At 35.9% G+C, this 22253-nt stretch overlaps 1 protein-coding gene across 5 annotated transcripts in view; it reads right to left on the reverse strand.

Annotated features, from left to right (window-relative positions):
• The window catches only part of DENND4C (DENN domain containing 4C), a 98168-nt gene that overhangs the window by 70147 nt on the left and 5768 nt on the right, over positions 1-22253 (reverse strand). For all 5 annotated transcript variants that reach the window (XM_019750356.2, XM_019750357.2, XM_019750354.2 and 2 more), the window contains exons 2-3: positions 4505-4826; positions 50-302 (exon numbers count right to left, since the gene is read on the reverse strand). In XM_019750356.2, coding sequence (XP_019605915.2) covers positions 50-302; positions 4505-4809 — 558 coding nt within the window. In that variant the 5' untranslated portion in view covers positions 4810-4826. The remainder of the gene's footprint in view (positions 1-49; positions 303-4504; positions 4827-22253) is intronic.

The following is a 22253-nucleotide window of genomic DNA, read 5'->3' on the forward strand; positions in this document are numbered from 1 at the left end:
TCCAAAAATTATCCTTTTTGTAAATATAAAATGAAAACTTTATTCTTACCATCCCACAATTTAAGTTTTTGTCAACTTTGCAGAAAGTGTGAGGAGGGGTTTCTCCTTTACTGGTTACAATAACACAGATATCAGTTACAGCCAAAGAATTCTGGGGTCGAACTGGAAGAGCCCTTCGATAAGTGATAAAAATTCGTTGTGAAGTAGTTGAACTATTGTTGACATTGGCACAGCGACCATAGGGTGTGGCTTGGATCACTTCGCAACCTGGAATAAGCCTTTCTTTCCCTTCATATAAAACTCTGCATGGCAGGAAGAAGAGAAAAAAAATAAATATGTAAACACATTTCTGGTTAATGCTGGTTTTCTTCTTGAAAACAAAAAGAAAATTTTTTTAATCTCTACAATGTTTCCTTGAAAATAAGACTGGGTCTTATATTAATCTTTGCTCCAAAAGACGCACTAGGGCTTATGTTCAGGGGATGTCATCCTGAAAAATCACGCTAGGGCTTATTTTCCGGTTAGGTCTTATTTTCGAGGAAATACGATATTTACTGTTTCCCAAATCTTAATTGCAAACCAAAACTAAAATTACTACTTTGGGATTATAAATCTCTTAATTACTATTTTTCAACAGCCAGAAAATTTTAAGAAGTGTAAATAGGATCAAAGAACTTGATTTTTGGTTGCTTATTACAAGAAACATATGAAACAAGCAAAGGGCAACACCACAAACATCCTCAGGTCAATTCCCAGAAGTTTTAACAAGTATTCAGACATTTGTACAAAATTTTCCTTCATAATTCCTGTCAAAATTTTACCATTAAAAACCCCTTCTTAGATAAGCTAATAAATAAAAAAAATCTCATGGTCATGGCTAGGCAGGCTTTAATATGATAAGATGTCAATATTCTCCTAACAGATCTACAGAGTTAACAGGATTCCTTTTGAAATCCTAACTGCTTTTTTCTTTTTTCTTTTTTTGCTCGAAATTGGCAACATGTCCTTAAAGTTCACATGGAAATGCAAGGGAACTAGTATAGCCAAGGCAATCTGGAAAAAAGAAAAGAACCAATTTGGAAGACTCACATGTCCCCATTTCAAAACTTATCTTCTATTACCTTTTCTGTAAGTTTGAAAAGTTTCAAAAACAGAAGTGCTGGAGAAAAAACTCTCATTTGAAAGTCAATGAATCTGATAAATGGAGGAAGATAAGAACTGTGGATAATAATAGTCTGTGATTCTTTATTTTAATAAACATATCTGACATATAAGATATTATCTTGTTTAAATTATACTTTATATATAGAGAGTATCCAATATTCTGAGGGAATATCAGGTCTTACATATTTAACTTAACATCTTTTCCAGGAAAAAGTAAACTATTATTTGTGTAAATATCTCATCTCAGTTTATAAACCAGTCAAAAAGGTCAAAAGATTAACAATGGTGTTTCATATTTAGTTCAAGGAGATGGGTGCCTCTTTACAGACGCTAATAGATTTTTTCAAACATCACCAGTGTGCTTGAAGGGGTAAAGGTGGGGAGGACAGGTAAAAACATTTAAGTCATCAGATATTAACAATTATTTGATCTGGAGAGAAATATTTACCATCGTGATTAGCTTAAAGACAACCACGGATAAGTAAACTAACAGAAATAAGATGCGTTAGGGAACTGCAAGATGTGTATGAAAGAGCCACTTGCAACTTGAAAGCATCCTAAGTATAATGATCTAAGTCATCATTTTACTTTTAAGTCGTGCCCCAGAACCCCAAGCAACAACAATTATGACTATATATGGTCAGGGGCTTGGGGAGGGGCTATGAAAAGATGGCCTTCAAAGGACAGCTAACGGAACACTGAGGACTAGAACGTAAGTCCCTAGCTGGTTTCCCTTCAACTAACATGGCTATTATCAAAATTTTATCCTACAGCCAACCTTCTGTGGACATTTCTTCTTAAGAAAACCATAGAGAAAATTAAAAACCTGAGAACAAATCCATTACATGTTATGAATCACTCCACTGCAACCAATAATTTGTGTTCACCATCATTTTAACCTCCTTTCTCCTCAAAGGAAAAGCCCCTCACATTAAAGGCTAATCCAATCACATAGGCTGTTGACATTACCCTTTAATCTGTTTCATAATTTTATTGTAACGAATATCTCCTCTTATTCCTATATCTCAGTTCTTCCTTCTCCACTGGTTTCTTTCATTCAATATAAAGATGTTCCAAGTTATTCCCTGGGAGAAAGGTTTAAAAACAGCCCTTCACTCTGCCTCCCCTCTCCCCTCAGGTATCCTAAAAACCATTGCTTCTGGGGAGTTTGTTAAAATACAGATTCTGATTGAGTAAGTCTGGGGCAGTGCCTGAGATTGTGAACTTGTAACATGCTCCCAGGCCCTACGGACAATATTGGCTTGGTCCATGGACCACACCTTGAATAGCAAGACCCATAACTACCTTCTCTTTTCCTTAAAGTCAAGCTTTCAAAAAGAAGCCTCTATGACTCCAATTATCAATCATTTCTCAACCCTTTCTAACCTGGCTCCTGTGCCCACTGATCCTATAAAGTTGTATGACCGCCATCCGAACTGCATTGACTTGAAGGAAAATCACAGAGGCTAAACAGGGTGGATGACACTAAAGGACTTAAATGGATGCTACATAAGGGTCAATGGATACTACCTAAAGGTCAAGTAAGGTAAGGACCTTTACTGTGGAAATCTGAACATAATGAGGACCTTGGGACAATTTCACCAGAGCTCTACTGTAACAGTGGAGGTCATGAGCTTAACAAATGGTGCTCAAATGCAGCAGCTCACTACCTTTCATAATGTCTGAACAACTATTAACTGAATCACCAGCAGCTAACTGCTTAAAAAAGCAAACAACTTCATGGGTCAATTAGGGAAATGTGGATATATGATGATAGTAAAGAATTAATTACTTCTCAAACTGTGGTATTATGGTTACATTAAAAGAGCGATTCAACATAAAAATCAATGGATATAATACATCACATTAATAGAATGAAGAAGCCATGTGATTATTTCAATAAAAAGGCATTGAACAAATCCAACACATTTTCATGATAAAATCGCTCATAAAACCAGGAAAAGTAGGAACCTTCCTTAAACATGATAGATGGCATTTTGAAAAACCCACAGCTAAATCATACTCAATGGTGAAAGACTGAAAGCTTTCCGCGTTGAGATCAGGAATAAGACAAGGACAGCTGCTTTCATCACTGCTATTCAACTCTGTACTGTAAGTTCCAGTCAGAGCAATAAGACCGCTGGGGGCTCAGGAGAGGGGTAAATAAAGCAAACTACAAAGAAAGGAGTAAAACTATCTCTATTTGCATGGGACATGACCCTATATATTTTTTAAATCCCTGAAAAGCTACATGAAATCTGTTAGAGCTAATAAATTCAGCAAAATTGCAGGACACAAGATTAACACATAAAGTTAAAATTCAGCTGTGTTTCTAAATACCAGCAATGAACAATCCAAAAAGAAATTAAGAAAACAATCCCATTTATAATAGAATCCAAAGCAGTGAAAAACTTAAGAATAATATTAATTAAGGAGGTGAAAGACTTGTACACTAAAAGCCACAAAACATTGCTAAAAGAAATTAAAGAACACCTAAATAAATGGAAAGACTTCTCATTCTCATAGGTAGGAAGACTTAATATTGTAAAGATGGCAATATTCCCCAAATAGATCTACAGATTAAATGCGATCCCCATGAAAATTTCAACGGCATGTTTTGCATAAACGAACAAGCTGATCCCAAATACTTCCTAAGATGCTCTCAAGTATCTATATGTTTTTACTGACTGATGGTAATGGTAATAAACAGAACAGCTTAATATATGACACGTGTATATGGTAAAGTATTACAGATATTCTAAAAGCACATCATCTTTACAGAAGAATCAATGTAGACATTTTGGGGAAAAAGGCTTTTACAAAGAATATTCTTCATTGGCTGTACACTAGATACTAAATACCTCATAACAACTACACTCCTTCTAAAGTATAAATACCCTCCTCCTGGCACTAAAAACCACACAGCACAATTATTTTTTTTTTAAACAGGAATGCTCCTTTGTTCAAATAAATTCGAGGCTTCACAAAAATCTCATCACATAATCCAAGTAGCTCCTTAAAATCTACTGTCTTTTATTGTAGCTTCTTGTTCTTTTATGTTTAATTAATAAGCTTATCTGACAAATACAACAGAAATGGAATCACATTTCAGGCTCTAATGCCTTCATTTCAATATTCTTTTGAAAGGAACTGAGCCAATGATTCAAGTACAATGCAAAGAAATTCAGTAAGGGTAGACAGAGATATGTAGTATCTTCTAATACTTGAACCTGAAGTAACAAATAATAACAGAACTATCAAGGATTTTAAATTTCTATTCCCATGTACCTTAAATAAGTTTTATTCCCTTCACTATAGCAAAAAAAATAAGTCATCGTACCCAACGTCAGTAAGGGGTGGTTTATCTCTCCCTCTCTTATAACAGAGGAAAAGTTCTGGGCTTTTCAGACTTCCATGGTTCAAGTTTGCTTGGAGAGCTGACGGAGTGGCTTCAACACAGGTGTAACCTTCAGGTACTGTCTCCCCAGCTGATTTGTTAATAACTGCAATGTCTGTAATTGGAGCTTTAGGTCCAGTTGACTTAGTATCTAAACGATTTATTTCTTGATCCAATAGAGTAGATGTATCAGTGAGACCTGCCACGACAAAGTAGTCGGTCACTCTTGGCCCTTTGTCTTCTATCATGGCTGCTGCTATATTTCCTAGAAGAGGAAAAACAAAAAAGACATCACTTAAATAAAATACTTCATCCTGACTCACTAAAATTAAAATACTCCTGAGTAAACAGTGATCAACTAGCACATTTCCCAGCTGGATTTATAATTAAATTGTTGTCATTCAGTAGAAGAAGGCTGTTTTGGTATCACCTTGTCGGCGTTTACCTCCTACAAAGTACAAATCTGCAGCATCAATTCATTTGTAAGGCAACTATGATCCTTTTGTGTGCCTACGGCTCTATTAAAAATAATCAAACTGTCAGAGGTGGGCTATGGTGCTTTCCTTCGAGGAAAATGTACTTAACGAATAATATGTAGACCATTTAAAAGATCATTCTAAGTTACAGGATTCCTAGAGCTAAGCTTCACATTTAAACAAATGAAGTGAGTACACTGTGAATTAGTCAAAGTCTAACACAAAAAAATGAAGGTAATAGCAACCAATAAACTCATGAACTCAGTATCTGTAAAAATAAAATAAAGCTTCTGAGGTTTTAAATATTTCCATGGATTTTATGTGCTTTTTAAAAACAACTGTATGAGGTATAATTTGCATACACTAAAATACACATATTTAAAGTGTACAATTTGGTTAAGTTTTCAAAAATGTATATACCCGTGAAATCATTACAACCACAGTGTTGATGGATAGTAAACATATCCATCAACACCCAAAATTTTCTTGTACCCCTTCATTATCCCTCCTCCCCCACCACCCCCCAGAGAATGTGTGATCTGCTTTCTGTCACTATAGGTTGGTTTCTAGAATTGATATACATGGAATCATATAGTATGTATTCTTTTTAGTCTGGCTTCTTTCATTCATCATAATTATTTTGAGATTCATCCAGGTTGTTTATATCAATAGTTCATTCCTCTTTATTGCTAAGTAGTAATCAACTCTTAAATATGCCACAACGTATATATATTTACCTGTATAATAGACATTTGGGTTACTTCCAGTTTGGGGCTATTAAAGCTGTCATGAACACCCATGTACAAGCCTTCTAGGCATATGCTTTCATTTAAGTTTCTAAGATGGAATGGCTGGATCACCTGGTAGGTGTTTATGTAGTTCTAAAAAACTGCCAAATAGTTTTACTTTCTAATTTAGACATTCTAACATGTCTATAGTGATACTTAACTATAGCTTTAAATTGCATCTTTCTAATAACTAGAGATGTGAACCATTTTTCATGTGCTTATTTTCCATCCATATATTTTCTTCAGTGAAGTTTCTGTTCAAACTTTTTGCCCATTTTTTAATTGGGTTGTTTGTTTACTAATTATTGAGTTTTAAAGGTCTTTTACATATTCTAGAGATAAGTCATTTATCAGGCATATGTTTTGCAAATATCTTCTCCCAACCTGTGGCTTATCTTTTTCTCTTAATAGTGCCTTTTGAAAAGGAGTTTTTATTTTTGATGAGGTCCAATCTGTCAATCTGTTCTTTTATACTGCGTTTCCCTGAAAATAAGACCTAGTCGGACAATCAGCTCTAATGGGTCTTTTGGAGCAAAAATTAATAATAAGACCCGGTCTTATTTTACTGTAAGACTGGATGTAATGTAATGTAATGTAATGTAATGTAATGTAATGTAATACGGGGTCTTATTATTAATTTTTGCTCCAAAAGACGCATTAGAGATGACTGTCCGGCTAGGTCGTATTTTCGGGGAAACAGAGTAAATTATGCCTGTGGTATCATATTTAAGAAATCACTGTCTAATCCAAGGTCATAAAGGTTTTCTCCTGAAAGTTTTATAATTTTAGGTTTTAAATTTAGGTCTATGATCCATTTTGAGTTAATTTTTTGTATATGGTGTGAGGTATGACTCAAGAGTCACTTTTTTACATATAGATATCTAACTTTTCTAGCACCATTTGTTGAAAATACCATTTATTTATCTACTGTATTGCCTTTGTACCTTTGTTCAAAAATTAATTTCCAATATGTGTGTTGTTTACTTCTGGATTTTCTATTCTGTTCCATTGAACTATTCGTCTATATATCAGTACCATATGGTTTTGATTAACGCAACTTTTTAATAAATCTTGAAATTAGGCAGTGTTAGTCTTCAACTGTTCTTTTTTCAAAATTGTTTTGAAAAAGTCTTTTGCATTTCAATATGCATTTTAGAATTGGCTTGTCAATTTCTACCCCCCAAAAATGCTTAGTGGATTTTAATTGGGATTGTGTTGAATTTAAGGAGGTCAATTTAAGGAGGATTAACAATATTCAGTCTTCTAACCCATGAACAAGGTTTAACTCTGCATTTATTCAGGTTCTTGAGAATGGGCATCTTTATTTTGTTCCTAATCTTTGGGGAAAGCACTCATTCTTTTACTACTAAATATGATGTTACTTGTAGGTTTTCCATACATGCTCTTTTTCAAGTTAAGGAAGTTCCTTTCTATTCCTGAGACTTTTACCAGGAATAAATGTTGGATTTTATCATATACTTTTTCTGTGTGTGTGTGTGTGTGTGTGTGTGTGTGTGTGTGTGTGTGTGTGTGATTTCCAGGACTTTATTGGGGAACAGTGTGTTTTTCCCAGGACCCATCAGCTCCAAGTCAAGTTGTTATCCTTTCAATATTAGTTATGGAGGGCGCAGCTCAGCTCCAGGTCCAGTTGCCCTTGTTCAATCTTAGTTGCAGGGGGCGCAGCCCACCATCCCTTGAGAGAGTGAAACTGACAACCTTGTGGTTGAGAGGATGCGCTCCAACCAACTGAGCCACTCGGGAGCTCAGGGGCAGCTCAGCTGCAACTTGTTGTCTTCATTCTAGTTGCGGAGGGCGCAGCTCGCTGGCCCATGTGGGACTCGAACCAGCAGCCCTGTTGCCCAGAGCTCACGCTCTAACCAACTGAGCTACCCGTCCGCCCCATCATATACTTTTTCTGTATCCACTGAGATCGTATGGTTTTTCTTTATCCACTTTTTTTTCTATCTACTTTTTAATATGGTGAATTACATTGATTAATTATCAAATTATTAACCAACCCTGCACTCCTAAGATAAATCCCACTTGATCATGATATATTATCCTTTTTATATATGCCGGATTCTACTTGCTGAAATTTTGTTTGAAATTGTGTATGTTAATGAGAGATATTGGTCTGTGGTATGCTTTTCTTATCTTTACCTGGTTTGGGTAGCAAGTTAATGCTAGTCTCACACATTAAGTTGGGAAGAATCTCCTCCTCTTCAATTTTCTGGAAGAATCTGTATAGAATTGGTATTATTTCTTCCTTAAATGTTTGATACAATTTACCTGTGAAATCATCTGGGTTTTGAGGGGTTTTCTTGTGGGGAGGGTTTTTAACTATAAATTCAATTACTTTAACACATATAGGACTACTCTAAAGTTACTCGATTTCTTCTTGAGTAAATTTTTGTACTTTGCGTCTGTCTCAAGCGCATCAGACTACTATACCAGAATACCATAGATTGAATGGCTTATAAATAATAGAAACTTATTTCTCACAGTTCTGGACACTGCAAAGTCCAAGATCAAGGCTCTGGCAGATTCAGTGTATGATGAGGGCTGGTTTCTTAGTTCACAGAAGGCTGTCTTTTTGCTGTAACTTCACATGACTGTAGAGAGTGAGGGATCTCTCTGGGTCTCTTTTATTATAGAAAGGCACTAATCCCATTCATGAGGATTTCACCCTCATGACCAAAGCACCATCCAAAGTCCCACCTGCAAATACCATCACATGTGGGATTAGGTTTCAAGATAAGAATATGGGGGGGGACACAAACATTCAGTCTACAACAGTGTCTTTCAAAGAATTTGTCCATTTATCATCTAAGTTGTCAAATTTACTGTCATAAAGTTGTTCATAGTATTTCCTTATTATCCTTTTAATATCACTAGAATATATAGTGATGTCATCCCTCTGGTTCCAGCTACCATTAATTGGTGTCTTCTCTCTCATTTTCATAATCATTCATTGGTGTCTTCTCTCTCATTTTCATATTCAGTCTGGCTAGAAATTTATGAATTTTACTGGTCTTCTCTAAGAACCAGATTTTGGTTTCACTGATTTTTCTCTATTGCATTTCTATTTTATATTTCATTTATTGCTACTTGATATTTATTATTTCCTTTCCTCTGTTTATGTAAAATTTAATTTGCTCTTCTTTTTCTAGTTTCTTAAGGTGGAAGCTGAGGTCACTGATTTGAGATCTTTCTTCTTTTCTAATGTAGGTAGTTAGTGCTATGAATCCCTCCCCAAGCAATGTTTTAGTGACATCCCACAAATTCGGGAATGTAGTGTTTTCTTTTTATTCGGCTCAAAATACTTTTTAATTCCCCTTTCTCAAAATATTTTCTTTGAGCCACAGGCTCTTTAAAAGTATGTTTCAGGCTCCAAATTTTGTACTTGGGAATTTTCCAAGAATCTTTGGCTGTTGGCTTCTAACTTCATTACACTGTGATCACAGAATATAATGTGTGTGACTTGAATTCTTTTACATTTATCAAAGACTAGTTTTATGGCTAAGAATATGGTCTATTTTGATAAATATACTACGTGCACTTCAGCAGAATGTGTATTCTGTTGGAAAGTCCACAAATGCTAATCTTGTCAAGTAGGTTAATAGTGCCGGTCAGGTCTACTATACCCTTGCCGATTTTCTGTCCTCTTGTTCTACCAATTATTAAGAGAGTGGTATTGAAATCTCTGGCTATAACTGTCAATTTGTCTATTTCTCCCTTCAGTTCTATCAGTTTTTGCTTCATGTGTTTTGATGCTCTGTTATTAAGGGCACAGACATTTAGAACTATTTTGTCCTTTCGATTAACTGACCCCTTTATCATTATGAAATGACCTTGTTTATCTCTGGTAAAAATTAGTCTGTATTAACAAGAGCTTTTGAAAAAATTAAAATATTTGTAAAAGCTTTGTTTCATAATTAAATTTCTCTTTTCAACTACAGCTAACATAATCTTTCAGAATCAACTTCATTTCACTTTATTCTTTAAATGGCTTACATTTTAATAAATAGATGCTGCTGGCATCAACAAAATGTTATAATCTTCAACTTACAAGGTTAAATGTAGTTTACACAATTCTTCTCACTATAACAAAAGGACTTTTTTAAATCTTCAAAACTATCTGTGTGTTCCTTGGTGTTCCAACCCATGCAGAATGAATGATGAACTTTGTTTAAATCACAAAGAAAGTACAGTTTTACCAAAATTATTGTTACATTTAAGCAATTTAAAATAGGTCTTTGGTGATTCCATTTAGAAAGCATTATCAACATCAGTTATGCTGGCTAGGTCATGAAAACTACGAAACTAAAAAAGTAAGTCATTTCAGATAAAATCAGTTCTTTTTTCAGAACACAAAGCAGTGTAATTCTCTACTGTTGCACCTGCCACTGAAAGTTTTGTAAAGAAGGAGGGTTATAAAGAAGGGCTGCAAACACAAATGCCTAAAGGGATCAGGCAGGATATAAGAGTCGTGGGAACTAGAGAATGCAGGCACCCACTACTAGTCAGATCTATCCAACTGTTGCCAAAGGACTTACTTAGCAAAACCAGAACTTCTTTTTTGCCTTTTTCAGAGAAACCAGAAATCAGGATTTTACTGTAAATCTCCAAGTTTTAAAATATCAGCAAATAATTCAAAATTCTTAAACATTAGCAAGAGCAAACAAAATACATAAGCAAGGTATATTCACTGTTATATACCATGTTAAAAGTCTAGAAAAGAACCATTACTAAATTCCATTAAAAAAACACTGACCTGGTTAAATACCTAACTTTACCATTAAAGATATGTGAGCCAATATACCTAATGGTGTATCAAGTTGATAATAACTATATAGAAGGAAATGAAAAAAGAACTAATCCAAGTACCTTTTGAACAATTTAACATGAAGAACTGAAAAAGAAATCTTAAGCTTTACTTAGAAGGCTTGCATTTTACAGTTGTATGGTTGTAGCAATTCTGAAATTATTCTGTATATTTTACAAGTATGACTGAACAATTGTTGGAAATCAAATTTCTTGCTGTGATAAAACGGAGATATAAATTTGGGATGGGAGAAGGCAAATAAGAATCTATGTATTAGAATGGAGTCAGAGGTATCAATATGAACTCGTAATTTTAAAATACATATATACTAAATGCAATGCACTACCCTGAATTGGATCACAGAACAGAAAAAGCTCATGGTATATTTATCAAAACAGACCATTTATGTGAAATGTCCAAAATAAATGTATAGAAAGAGAAAGTAGATTGGTGGTTGCCTAAGGTTAGCAGGTTGGAGGAAATGGAGAATGACTACTAGCGGAGTGACAAAAATGTGCTAAAATTCATCACGGTGATGGTTGAGCCATCTGTGACTACATTAAAAACCAATGAGTTGTATACTTTAAATGAATTAATTGTGTGGTATGTGAATTATATCCCCTTTCTGCTAAAAATAAAATCCAGAAGCAGAGTCACCCCACCAGCAACAAACATAAGCAGCCCCTAAATTTTTGTTTCTTAAAAATAATTCCCTACCAAAAGATATGAGAAAACAAACAGCAACAACCAAAAAATAAAAAGATACTAGAGCTCCTTGGAGAAATGGCCAATTCCAAGGCTGGGCAAGAAAAGTACAAGATACACCGAGAACATCTTAATACAAGGGAGAAAAAAATTTAAAAAGAAAAAACAAAAACAAAAAAACATTGCTCAAAGACTAATGGGGGCCCTATCAAAAAGACGCATGAACTATTTTGAAGAGTTTCCCATTGGCCAATCTGTGAACCACTTCAGCATCAAATTGAATGACAGTAATGGCATATATAACACATTAATTTTTTTAAAACCTTGAGTCCATACTGAAATTATAAATGAATGAAGGGGAAGAAGGAAAGAAATGCTCTTCACAATACAATCCCAACTAGTAAGCGTAGAAGGAATGATAGAAAACCATTTTACAATCACACTATTCAGATTCAAGCAAGAATTTATCAACGGTTGCTAAAACCACTGAGTAGAAGGCTGTTGGAAATGGGGTAATTATATAATCTCAGAGCCTTTCCCCAAAGATACTAATAATTACAAAGAAATAAAGTACCACCAGAGAAATCTGATAGCCACCACTTTAACCAAGTAATCAAAGTTGACATCACTAATAATTGGTGAAACTGATACTACATGCCCTCTGATGTGACTGATACACTAAGAAGGATAAACCACATTAGTTATGAAGTATTCCTGACCCCCCCCCACCCCAAAAAAAAAAAGCATAGCCTTAATCTAATCACGAGGGATTAGGCAGTCAGGCTGAAACTAAAGAACAAAATTCTAAAAAAAAAAAAAAGTCAATATAATGAAAGATAAACAAACATTCAAGGTACTATTATTCCAGATGTAAAGAGACTAAAATCTGAGTATCAAAAAAGGGACAACATGGGGCGGCCGGTTAGCTCTGTAGGTTAGAGCTTGGCGCTAATAACATCAAGGTTGACGGTTCATTCCCCACATAGGCAGGCCACTGTGAGCTGCGCCCTCCACAACTAGACTGAAAGACAATGACTTGGAACTGATGGGCCCTGGAGAAATACACTGTTCCCCAATATTCTCCAATAAAAAATTAAAATAAAATAAAAAGAAATTCTATTAAGTTTGAGTATGAAACACATAATAAAAGTAGTAATAAATTAAAAAGGAAGGGGGTAAACACAATCAAATAAAAAATTAAGCTGTCTAGGAATGAGGGAAATATTTTATAAAACAGAAGGTGACCTAAGGGCATAGTTAACTAGGTGCCTGATTGTAAGAGTAAAGAATACCACACACCTCAAATATACCTAATGGGTATCACTGCTTTACAAATGCTCTACAAAATGTGATTTATAATAATGTCATCTACTTTCATATACTAAAAATCCTACAGAATCCTATAAAATCTAACCTCTATTTTGTTCCATTAGCGAATTTCCAAGCTAGTACCACCCACAGTTAATTATAATAGTTCTCCATGTTTTTTGATCTGGTAGATAAACTCCCTCTTCATCCTTTTTTAAGACTTTCTAAGCTTATTCATCCAACCTCATCATCAAGTATCAGAGGGGGAAAAAGTTGAGATCTTCGGAATTGCTCTAACACAGAGATTATTTAAGGAGGACGGGCATCTTCACATTACGTGCTGCAGTCAGTAGCACGGGATGGCTCTCCGTTCTATTCAGAATGGGCTTTAAAAAAAAGCCTTTAAGGAAGGTTTCATCGTCATTTCCTTCACCCAGGTCTTGTACATTGTTTGTCTGTATTATTCATAACAATTTTACAGTTTTATGGCTAATGGGAAGAAGCTCTTATGTATGGTAAACAATCACTGCTGGTCTATCAATAACATACAACTGCGCCTCATTGTTCTAAATGCTGGAAATTAAAGCAATGAAAACACCAAACGCCCTATCTTTATGGAGCTTATATTATAGTTGGGAAGTAATCAGTAAATAAGTATAGACTTGTAAATAAATAATTTCAGAAAGCATATGTGCTATGAATAAAAATAAATCAATATTGAGGGAAAGTGGGCCGGCCCAGTGGCTCAGGTGGTTGGAGCTCCGCGCTCCTAACTCCGAAGGCTGCCGGTTTGATTCCCACATGGGCCAGTGGGCTCTCAACCACAAGGTTGCCAGTTCAATTCCTTGAGTACCGCAAGGGATGGTGGGCAGCACCCCCTGCAACTAAGATTGAACATGGCACCTTGAGCTGAGCTGCCACTGAGCTCTTGGATGGCTCAGTTGGTTGGAGCACGTCCTCTCAACCACAAGGTTACCGGTTCGACTCCGCAAGGGATGGTGGGCTGCGCCCCCTGCAACTAAGATTGATCACGGCACCTTGAGCTGAGCTGCCACTGAGCTCTTGGATGGCTCAGTTGGTTGGAGCTGAGCTGCTCCCTCCACAACTAAGACCAAAAGGACAACAACTTGAAGCTGAATGGCACCCTCCACAGCTAAGATTGCAAGGACAACAACTTGACTTGGAAAAAAGTCCTGGAAGTACACACTGTTCCCCAATGGAGTTCTGTTCCCCTTCCCGAATAAAATCCTTAAAAAAAAAAAAAAAAAAAATTGAGGGAAAGTGGTAATAGGCCTTATTTTTATAGTGCAATCAGGGAAGACTGTGTTGAAGAAGGAAGTAAGATCTAAGGAGAGGTCTAAGTGATAAAGGATTAATCATATGGTGATAGAGAACATTCCAAGTGGGAAGAAAATACAAAATAAAAGCCATACGGCAAGCAAATAACTTGATCTTTGGGGCACAGCAAGAAGGCCGTGTCCCTGGAGCGTAGGGGAGCCTGTGTGGGCAGATGAGGTCGGTGAAGGAAGAAACCACATAGACCTTTTAGGCAAAGCTAAGGTCTGGGTGTTAGACTAAGTGTGATAGGAAGCTACGACGTAATAGTGGTCTCTAGATGAGAGTGATGTGCTGTTATTTATGTCTTTGGAAAAAAACACACCAGCTGCTAGACGAGAAGGAGAAAAGAGCAAAAGCAGGGAGAGCAGTGAAAAAGCAATTCCAACAGTCCAGAAAAAGAGATAATAATGGCTTATATTAGGGCAAACGAGTGGAGCCACAAGGAATGGCAAGATTTGGGATGTAGTTTAAAAGCAAAATTGCTGCTGATGGATTGGAGGGATGAGGGGAAAGAGAAAGGAAGAACGATGTGCAGTCTGAGGCCTAAGCAAGTGTGTGAACGGTGCTGCCATGGACTGACGTGGTCAGGTGTGAGCAAAGGACAGATCTGAGGAAACCAACTAAAACTTCTGTTTTGGACAAGTTACGCTTTACACACCTACGGAAACATTCAAGTGGAGCAGTCAGTCCAATTCAATATACTGTGCAGTTTGATAAAGATATAAAGACTGAAGTCAACAGCAATCTATTGATACTTGTAACTATGGGATTAGATAAGATACTCTAAAAAGTGACAAATACTATAAGAAAGGGTATAAGGTCTAAGCCTAAGGCACTCCAACCTTTAGACGTAAGGGAAGAGAAGCTAGAAAACTGAGAAGCAACCGTCATAAATTAGAAAAGAAATCAGGATCGTATAGCATCCCGAAAACCAATGAGGTTTTTCAAAACCTAAGGACTGACCAATCAACTGTATCAAATGTTGATGAACAGTAGAGAACACTGACAAGCGTGGCGTTAGCTGGGTGGGTGGAGAACTGCCACCCTAGAATGAGGTGGAGAGAAAGTGCAAAGTAAGAAAGTGAGCTCGAGCTACGCGGAGAACAGGAGTGTGCGGAATGAGGAGTGCTGGGCACCCACGAAGTAGTGCAGTGCTGTGTAAACATGGACTGTGATACGGCGGACATGCATATTATCAACCCTAAAGCAACTACTTACAAAAAAAGATGTACAGCTAATAAACCAATGTGGAGATAAATAGAATACTAAAATATACTTAATCCAGAAAGGAACAAAGAACAGATAGGAGATAGTAAAAACAAATAGCAAGGTAACAAATTCAAACCCAACTATATCATAATTTCACTAAATTTAAGTGGATTACTATGACAAATGAAAACACATGTCCATATAAAAACTTGTATACAAGTATTTATAGCAGCATCACTCAAAATAGTCAACATGTAGAAAAAACCCAAATGACCATCAAGTCATAAATCAATAAACAAAATGTATATTTCCATGCCATGGAAATTACTCGGCCACAAAAAGAAAAGAAGTATTACCAACACAAGCCGTAACATGGATGAACATTATGCTAAGTGGAAGGAACCAGACACAAAGATCACATATTATATGACTCCATTTATAGGAAATACCCAGAATAGGCAAATCCATAGAGAAAGCAAGCAAACTAGTGATTGGCAGGGGCTGAGGAGGGGGATGGAGAGTGGCTGCTTAAAGGGAAAGGGGTTTCCATCCTTTTGTGGCAATAAAAACATTCTGGAACTAGACAGCGGCGACAGATGTATAATATTGTGAATGTAGTAAATGCCACTGAATTGCACATTTTTAAGTTGTTAAAACGGTGAATTTCGTTATATAAATTTTGCCACAATTTTTTTTAAAAAGGAATGAAGTACTAATACATACAACAACCTAAATGAACCTCAAAAATACTATCCTAAATGTGTTGTAAAGATTTTGCAGGGTATCTAATGGACATTTGTCCCATTAGGGAGACCACCTCAGGGACGATGTAGATGCCTGATCACTGCACTGTACACCTGAAGCTGAAGCTGAACAATAATGAATGTCAATATTATTCTAAATGAAAGAACCCAGTCACAAAAGAGTACATGTTGCATGATTTCATTTACATGAAATGTCCAGAACAGACAAATCTATAGAGACAAAAAACAGAGTAGTGGTTGCCTAGAGCTGGGGTAGGGAGAGGGGGGTGGGATAGACACCACTAATGGACACAAGGTTTCTTTCTTGGGTGATGAAAATGCTCTAAATTAGGTTACACTGATGATTATAAAACTCTGTAAATATGCTAAGAACCAAGGACTTACAGCCTTTAAATGAGTGCATTTTATGGTGTATGACTTTTATCTCCGTAAGGCAAGACCAGGAAGCAAGCCTCCACAACTCCCGCACAGCTCCAACATGGGGGGGGGGGGGGGGGGCGCAGCTGGAGCCAAAGGCTGTGGGCCCTCATCAGTGCCCATGACCATAGGCGTGTGGAGCTCTTTTAATCACCAACAACTGGAGCGAGCATTGTGAAATGGACAGTCTTAATGAAGCCCAGAACGTTCTGGGGTGCCAGATAACCCTCCCTTTATACAATGGATAAAAATTCCTTGTATAAAAAATATAAGTAAAAAAATGACCTTTGACAAAAAAGCAAAGGCAGTTCAATGGAGAAAAGGCAGTCTTCCAACAAATAGTGGTGGAAAAATTGGACGCCCATATGCAAAAAAGAAAAAAGAAAAAAAAAGAATTGTAGATTGAGACCTTATACCTTCTATAAAAAGTATTTCAAAATGGAACACAGACCTGTAAATATAAAACACAATACTATAAAACTTCTAGAAGAAAATATAGGAGAAAATCTACTATCTACTTTTGGGTTTGGCAATGAGTTTTTAGATGCAACACCAAAAGCAAAATCCATGAAAGAAAAAACTGGTAAGGTAGACTTTATTAAAAACTTCTGTTCTCCAAAAGACATTAAGTCAAGCAACAAAAGACAAGCCACAAAGTTTGAGAAGGTATTTGCAAAACATGTATCTGATAAAGAACTGGTATCCAAAATATACAAAAAACTCTTTGAACTCAATAGTAAAGAAACAACTCAATTAAGAAATTCGCAAAATATCTGAACATATACCTCACCAAAGAAGATATACATATGGCAAATACATATGTGAAAAAATACTCAACACCATTAGTCATGCAAACTGAAATAATGAAATACCAGTATTAGAATAGCTAAAAAAATTTTAAAAACTGACAATACCCAATGCTGATGAAGGATGCAGAACTGGAGCTTTTCATTGCTAATGGGAATGCAAAAGGAAGAACCACTTTGGAAGACAGTTTGATGTCTCTTTCAAAGCTAAACATAAGCTTACTATACGATCCAGCAATCACTTTCCTAGGTGTTTACCCAATTAATTTTAAAACTTAAGTCCATGCAAAATCTGCACACAATGTTTACAGGAGCTTGATTCATAGTCACCAACAATTGGAAGCAATAGGTGAGTGGATAAACAGACAATGGATGAGTCAGTGATTAAAAAAAAAATGAGCTATCCAGCCACGACAAAGTGTGGAGGAACATTAAATGCATACTGCAAAGTGAAAGAAGCCAGTCTGAAAAGGCTACATACTATATGATTCCATTTATATGACATTCTAGAAAAGGCAAAACTACAGAATCAGTACAAAAGACATCAGTGGTACACTCTGTGCCTCATCACAAAGCCCTTGAATGTGGTGAGGCACAAAAGTGTCAGAGTTGAAGTACAGGGGATTTTTTACAGAGATAAAACTGTAATGGTGCGACATGACATTATGCTTTGTCAAAATTTATAGAACTTTACAGCTTTAGTGCATGCAAAATTTTTTAAAAACACGGAGGAGTTCTGGGGATCCCCTGAAGGAATGTGGAGCAGATCAAGAGAACATAACTGTACAACTATTACAAATGTATGAAACAACCTCACTGAAGGGGGTGGGAGGGAAAAGATGTTGACCAAAGTAACATTAGAAATGAACGGAGTTTGTAAAACTGAAGTCAAAAGGACCTGTACATAGGCATTCTAGTTGATAAAATTGTTTCCCACAGGGGTATGAGTTAACAATTCTGACACTGCTATACATGTATACTAATATTGCACAATTACAGGGGCAGCTGGTTAGCTTAGTTGGTTAGTGCGTGACGCTCGTAACACCAGGATTGCCGGTTCGATCCCCACATGGGCCAGTGTGAGCTACGCCCTCCACAACTAGACTGAAACAACTACTTGACTTGGAGCTGATGGGTCCTGGAAAAACATACTTAAAATAAATAAAAGTTTTTAAAAATAATTGAACCATTACATAAATGGACGATGGATAGTGGGAACCAGATTTCTCACTGTCAGAGTAGGAGCTTACAGATAAGCAAGGGGGAAGGCTAGGATGATCCATGTAGTAATGGATTGAGATTGGACTCAGTGTGAACTCATATTTTAGCTTAATATAAACACAGATGTTACACAGAGAAAAATTTACAGATATATGTACATAACAGGTTAACATACACAAGTATATTTCCTTGTTCAGTCAGCTGAGAAGGCCCAGAGGCAATGCCACCCCAGTAGTAATCATCACACCTCACATGCAGATCGTTTCTAACGCCATTCTCTAATAAAAGGAACCAAGGCTTCCTGGAGAAATAGGTGAATATAGGACTGGGCCAGGAAATATACAAAATGAGTGTGGAACACTTTTTTAGAGCCAGAGAGTAAGTGCTCAAAAAATAAGCAAACGCGGGGATGGCCGGTTAGCTCAGTTGGTTAGAGCGTGGTGCTAAAAACACCAAGGCTGCCTGTTCGATACCCACATGGGTCACTGTGAGCTGCGCCCTTCTTAAAAAAAAATAATTAAAAAAATAAAAATAAAAATTTTAAAGAGCGAACAACAAACAAACCCACATTGATAGGTGTCTGTCAAAAAAACACAGGACCAACTGAAAGAGCTCCCAATAGCCATGGCTGGAATAATTTCAATAAATAAAGTAGTACTGTATTATAGCTGAAAGTATGAAATAAACATCCATAAGTCCATACTGATATAAATTAATGATATGAATAAATTGATTAATTAATTAAATGGAAAGAGACAAATCTCCCATGCAAAATAATTCCGAATAACTTAGGTAACTACTCTGCCCTCAAGGATTCCTCAAAATGTGAATATAACTCCCTACTCTAAGTGTGAGATGAGCTTAGTGACTTCCTTCGAAAGAGTACAGAAGGAATAGAAAGGGGTGGGGGGAATAACCTTACAGTGGAGAACTATGACAAACACTACCTCAGCTCGGTAATCAAGATCTCACCAGCAAAGTCATAAATCATTATGATAGTATGTACATTGGACATGATGTGATGAAAATGGCACTTTACCTCTGTGATCTTCTTCCCAAAAATCCATAACCCCAGTCTAATCCTAAGAAAAACATCAGAAAAATTCCAACAGAAAAATTCCAACAGAGGGAGAGACATCCTACAAAGTGACTGATCAGTACTCCTCAAAACTGTCACAGTCATCACAAGTAAGGAAAGTCTGAGAAACCGTCACACCCAATTAGTAGCCAAAGGAAACAGGACAACCAAATGTAAAATACAGTAGCTGGGTGGGATCCTGGAACAGAGAAAAGTTACTGGGTGAAAACCAAGGAAATCTGAATAAACTGTAGACTTTAGTTAATAATAATGTCTCAATATTGTTTCATTAATTACTATGGTAACAAATGTACCATATTAAAGTAAGATGTCAATAATAGAATAAAGTGGGTCTGGGGTATGGGGCACTCGCTGTAATGCCTCTCATTTTTTCTGTATATCTGAGACTGCTCTAAAAATATAGAGTCTATTTTCAAAAAGGTACAAGGATGGAAAAAGATATAACATGTAAATTTTAATCCTAAGAGAGCTGGGCTGGACATATTAGTAATAGGCAAAGGAAGACTTCAGAGCAGAGATAAAGAGAAATGTTTCATAATAACAATAAAAGTTATTAATTTACCAAGGCATAACAATCCTAAACATGTATATGTCTAACAAGAAAGCATCAATGTATACGAAGCAAAGCCAGAAAACATTGAAAGGGGAAACAGGGGGTTGGGGGTGGGAGATGAGGGTAAGGGGGATCAAATATATGGTGATGGAAGGAGAACTGACTCTGGGTGGTGAACACACAATGGGATTTATAGATGATGTAATACAGAATTGTACACCTGAAATCTATGTAATTTTACTAACAATTGTCACCCCCAATAAATTTTTTAAAATGTGAAAAAAAAGGGGTGGGAATAAATATGTCACTAACCTAGTCTGTTACTTAAGATGAATAAATATAAACTGATTTTTAAAAAGGGGGGGAGATAAACAGATATACAGTTAAAGAGAGGTTAACATTCCTCATTCAATAATTCATAGAACAAGTATACAGAAAATCAGAATACATAAAATTGGAAGAACACTATCAACTAACTTGACATACCAATATTTATAGAACACTTACCCAACAACGGCAAAATAGAAACTCTTTTGAAGTGCACACAGAAAATTCACCAAGACATACCATATGCTGGCCCATAAAACACGCCTGGATACATTTAAAAGGATATAAATCAAACAGAACATGTTCTCTGACCACAAAGGAATTAAATTTGGAATCAGTAATAGAAAGACAGTTTATAAGATTCTCCAAGTGTTTAGAAATTAAACAACACTCTTCTAAATAATCCATGGATCAAAGAACAAATCACAAGAGAAATTAGAAAATATTTTAAACAGAATGAAAATAACAGAAATCAACTTGTGGGATGCAGCTAAAACAGGGTTTACAAGAAAATTTATAGCTTTAAGTACTTATACCAGAAAAGAGGAAAGTTTTTAATCTATGATCTAAGTGTTCACCTTAAAATGTCAGAAAAATAAAAGCATATCAAACCAAAAGCACAGGAAAAAAATAAAAAGAGCAGAAATAAACGAAACTGAAAATGGATAAACAATAGCAATAAAAACCAATATCTTTAAATCAAGAAAAAAGCGTGATAAGAATTACCAATATGAGAAATGAAATAAAGTATACCACTGCAGATCCTTTAGCCATTAAAAAAATTACAAGGGAATATTATAAATACTTTCATGCCAATAAATTCAACAACTCAGATGAAATCTAAGGATTGTCAGCAACCCCCTAAGAACCAAGGAAGGATTCTTTCCTACAGCCTTCAAAGGGAGCATGAGCCTGCCGACACCTTGATTTCACACTTCTAGTTTCCAGAACTGTGACAGAAAAAATTTCTGTTACTTTAAACCACATGGTCTGTTACTTTAAATCACAAGCTTAGGCAAACTACTACAAATTGTGACTAACATTTTGTACATAGTGCAAGTAAAAAAAAAAATGTATTAAGTTTAATGTCACTTGCTACTTCTTAGCATGGGGCCACTAAAAATTTTTAAATTACGTATGTGACTCACATTGTATTTCTAGCAAATAGCACTAATCTAGCTATTGTGTTTCCCCGAAAATAAGACCTAGCCAGACAATCAGCTCTCATGCGTCTTCTGGAGCAAAAATTAATATAAGACCCGGTATTATATTGCATTATATTATATTATACCCAGCCTTATATTATAATAAAATAAGACTGGGTCTTGTATCAATTTTTGCTCCAAAAGACACAAAAGCTGATTGTCCAGCTAGGTCTTATTTTCGGGGAAACATGGTAGTAGCAATGAGGCAAAAGAAAAGGAAAAGGTATACTGATTTGAAATGCAGAAGCAAAACTGACTTTCTCTGTAGACATTATGATTGTGTATGAAGAAAATCCTAGAGAATCTACATAAAAGCTAGTCAAAGTAAAAAGTGTATTTAGTAAGATAACAGAATACAAAGTCAATATACAAAAGAACCAACTATATTTTTATATACTATTAACAAACAATTGGAAAAAGAAAATTTAAAACAGTATCACTGACAAAAGACAGTATCAAAAAACATGAAATACTTAGGGATAAATTAAACAAAATACGCACACGACCTATAAAAACTGCAGAAAAAACTAAAAAGACCCAAATAAATGGAGAGATATGTCATGATAAAGTATCAGAAGACTGAATATTAGTGAGAAGTCAATTATCCCAACAGGCTTTTTGTAGAAACTGACAAGCTTATTCTACAATTTA

This window comes from Rhinolophus sinicus, linkage group LG04 (genome assembly GCF_036562045.2).
Source record: "Rhinolophus sinicus isolate RSC01 linkage group LG04, ASM3656204v1, whole genome shotgun sequence".
Taxonomy (NCBI): Eukaryota; Metazoa; Chordata; class Mammalia; order Chiroptera; family Rhinolophidae; genus Rhinolophus; species Rhinolophus sinicus.